General features: G+C 50.8%; 1 protein-coding gene across 1 annotated transcript in view; it reads right to left on the bottom strand.

Annotated features, from left to right (window-relative positions):
• The window catches only part of FAM170A (family with sequence similarity 170 member A), a 7199-nt gene extending 6192 nt beyond the window's left edge, over positions 1-1007 (bottom strand). The window contains exon 1 of the mRNA XM_006162349.1: positions 737-1007. Coding sequence (XP_006162411.1) covers positions 737-806 — 70 coding nt within the window. The 5' untranslated portion in view covers positions 807-1007. The remainder of the gene's footprint in view (positions 1-736) is intronic.
• Between the last annotated feature and the right edge of the window lie 2056 nt (positions 1008-3063).

Here is a 3063-nt window from a genome sequence, read left to right as displayed (position 1 = left end):
TTTCTGTCTCTCTGTCTCTCTGTCTCTCTCTGTCTTTCTGGCGAGCGCACGCGCCCTGTAACACTTCTTAAAAAAAAAAAAAAGAAAAGGTGCAGCTCATGGATTTTATCAGCGCTCCTCACACATCCAACTCAGAGCAGGTAAGAAGAGGGCCGGCCCCATGGCACAGCAGCAATGCACTCTGCTGGAGGAAGCTGGATATCACGTGGTGACCATGGTTCCAAGCCCCAGCCTCGTCGGCCCGAAGCACTCAAGGCCACGTGTGAGTGGCCAAGACCCCTCGCATGGGAGGACTGGAGGAAAGGGATAGCGTTGTGAGCAGAGCCTGTGCAGGGTGTGTTTGTCTCTCTCACACAGATATCTTTCCATTGTTCTCTCTCTCTCATGTGTGCATGCACTCTGTCATGCATAAAGAAAGAGAAAATAAGCGAGACTGAGAGGACTGAGGAAAGCTGCAGCTCTAAGGGGAAGTGGGACCCCCACCCGCCAGGGGCCGGACAGAGCTGTAGGTCCCAGCAGCCTGAGCTGGAGCAGTCAGAGCAGGACTGGCTTCCGTCTGCTGGGGCATCTGGGCTCTGCTGTCTCGCACTCCTGGTGCCTGCAGTGTGGACCTGGCCACTGTCGATGCCAGGTCCTTCCCTCCCTACTTCCCAGGTGCGTCTCCTGCACCCTCCCTCTAGGGTAGGCTTGGGCTGGCTGGCAACCCCCGTGCCCCAGACAAGGGCCCTGCACGTACCTCCGCCTTTCTCAGACGATTCCCGGCACTCTTCGTTTTCCAGATGTTTCCTCTTTTGTCGCCGTTTCATGGTATCAGCGACAAGAGCCCCTAAGAAGATGCTTAATGCCTAACGGGTATTTTTCCCTACGGGATGGCCCTTCTTGGTTCTCGGGAAGAAGTCCGTTGAAATGATTCGATACAGAAAAATAGTCGCTCTCCTAAATGGCCGAAGAACTGAGACCACCTAGCGAACCTGCAGCCCTTCCCAGCGTGCCCTAGACCACAGGGCTGTTAAGGTTCAAAGGTCACCCAGCCCACAGCAGGATTCTCTGACGTCACTGATGACATCAGAGCATTCTGGGCACCTAGACTCAACGCAGTCCTTGCCACTGCAGGGACCCCATTTTCAAGCACCATTCCTTTGTTCCAATGGAACCTCGCTAATGAATTCAATTCTTTGTCTTTCCAACGTGGCAGAATATTTTGAGATGTTCACATGTTTCTGTTTAATTTTTTTTCTCTCTTTTCCTTTTATTTTACCCTTTCCCTTCTGTGTTCAAGTAAGCAGCAGGCCGGGCTCACTGCTCAGGGACCTAGGGTGGGGTGAAGGCAGCCACAGCTCTCTGATCATCCTGACTTTTATTTCTAAAGTCCCCAACTCCATGGAAGGGATGCTTGAGCAGAGCCACAGTGGAAGCAGGGGTTTTGAGATTCGACACTTTGCGTTTACCTCCCACATCACTGGGAACTGTGGACTAGGTCAGAGAGAGAGGGCTGTGGGCACGGCAGGGAGGGGCCTTCGAGGTGTGGTTGAAGCGGTCACTGCAGCAGAAGCTCCGGGAGGGGAGGGCGGTCCTGCACGTCCAAGCAGAACCGTGGTGACCTGTCCGAACAGGACTCTGGAGCCGCAGACTTTGAAGGGTCCTGGCAACAGCACTGATGGGCACCCAACAATCACCGTGGGCTCCAAAAACCAGAGACCACACTCACAGCCCTGCCCTCGCAACCCTGGTCCTGTACGATTTCTAAATAGGGACGGCGGAAACTCGAACAGGACGTCAGCAGGATGGAATTACAAATGAGGCGGCAGTATAAAAAGCACTTGCACACCTGGGCTCACAGGCAGTCCATCTGGATCCTGATTCTAATCTAACATTAGCGGCACCTCGTTTGGAGGGGGCGGCCATGACCCAGTTGGACCAGAGGTATACAGGGACTCGGTGGGCTCCCAGAAATCACTGCTGGGATAGAAATAGCCAGGGGGCTAAGGCGAGTCCGATTTGAAGGACGCTGCCGGGTACCTTCGAGTCCTTAGGCGGAAGGACAATGAAGAAAGGGCGGGGTGGCCTTGTGAAAAGTTGCTGATGAGACTCCATCTTCCGGTTTCTTGGAGAACCCCTAAAACAGAAGAAGTAAAAAACATGTTTTTAAATTTGTGTGGTACAAATGTTCCAACGTACACAAAGTAAAGAGCACTGTATGACAGTCTCACTCAGTCCGACCATCGTTAATCTCCTGTCATTCTGGGGCCGTCCACCCCACGCACATATTTTTTTTAAATTTCTTTGGCCATTTCTTTTAGTTCAGGTGTTCAGGGGAAGAGAGGGGGAAGGGGAATTGCTGTAATTTAAAGCAAATCCCAGACATTAAGTCATTTCTCCTTGAATGCAGCAGAATGTACCTCCATCAGATAAGAGTTTTTATAGCATAACAGAAATATCATTATCTCACCACACAATCCTAACCATAGGGTCTTCATATCACTTAGTAAGCAAACTACATTTGATTTCTCCCAACTATGTCAAAGTGCCTTTTCAATCTGATGACTTAAATCAAAGTCTACACAAGGTCTACACCTCCACAGTGAGCAGTGAATTTCCTAGTCTACAACTTCTCCCTTCCCTTTACGGCATTTTTTTATTGAAACACGAATTTGTCCTGTAGAAGTTTCCATGGTTTGGAATGCTGGACTGCATCCCTGGAACGTCATGTAAGATGTTGCCGGTTAGCTTTGCAGCCTTGTGAACAGGTAGTTAGATCTAGCGAAGGTCTTCCACTTAGATTCAATTTCTTGTTATTACAAGATTATCTTACAGAGGGTGCTGTGTGTCTTCTCGTTGCCTCTCAAAAGGGAGCACAGGAAGCTGTCTCCATTTTAGAGGTGTTCAGGAAGACCCATCAGTGGGGCCAGGTACTGTCGCCTTGGTTCTCCCACCACAAGGTGCCGTCACTGGACTCCCACATGGCCACCCACAGTTCGAGTCCTGGGCACGGTGGATTGCTCGCTCGCACTCGCTCTCTCTCTCTCTATGATACACACATGTGCCATCAGCTTTTCCATACAT

This window comes from Tupaia chinensis, unplaced genomic scaffold, assembly GCF_000334495.1.
Source record: "Tupaia chinensis unplaced genomic scaffold, TupChi_1.0 Scaffold139897_1, whole genome shotgun sequence".
NCBI classification, from domain to species: Eukaryota; Metazoa; Chordata; class Mammalia; order Scandentia; family Tupaiidae; genus Tupaia; species Tupaia belangeri.
Note: the sequence above shows the minus strand (reverse complement) of the source record. Positions and strands in the feature narration are given on the sequence as shown.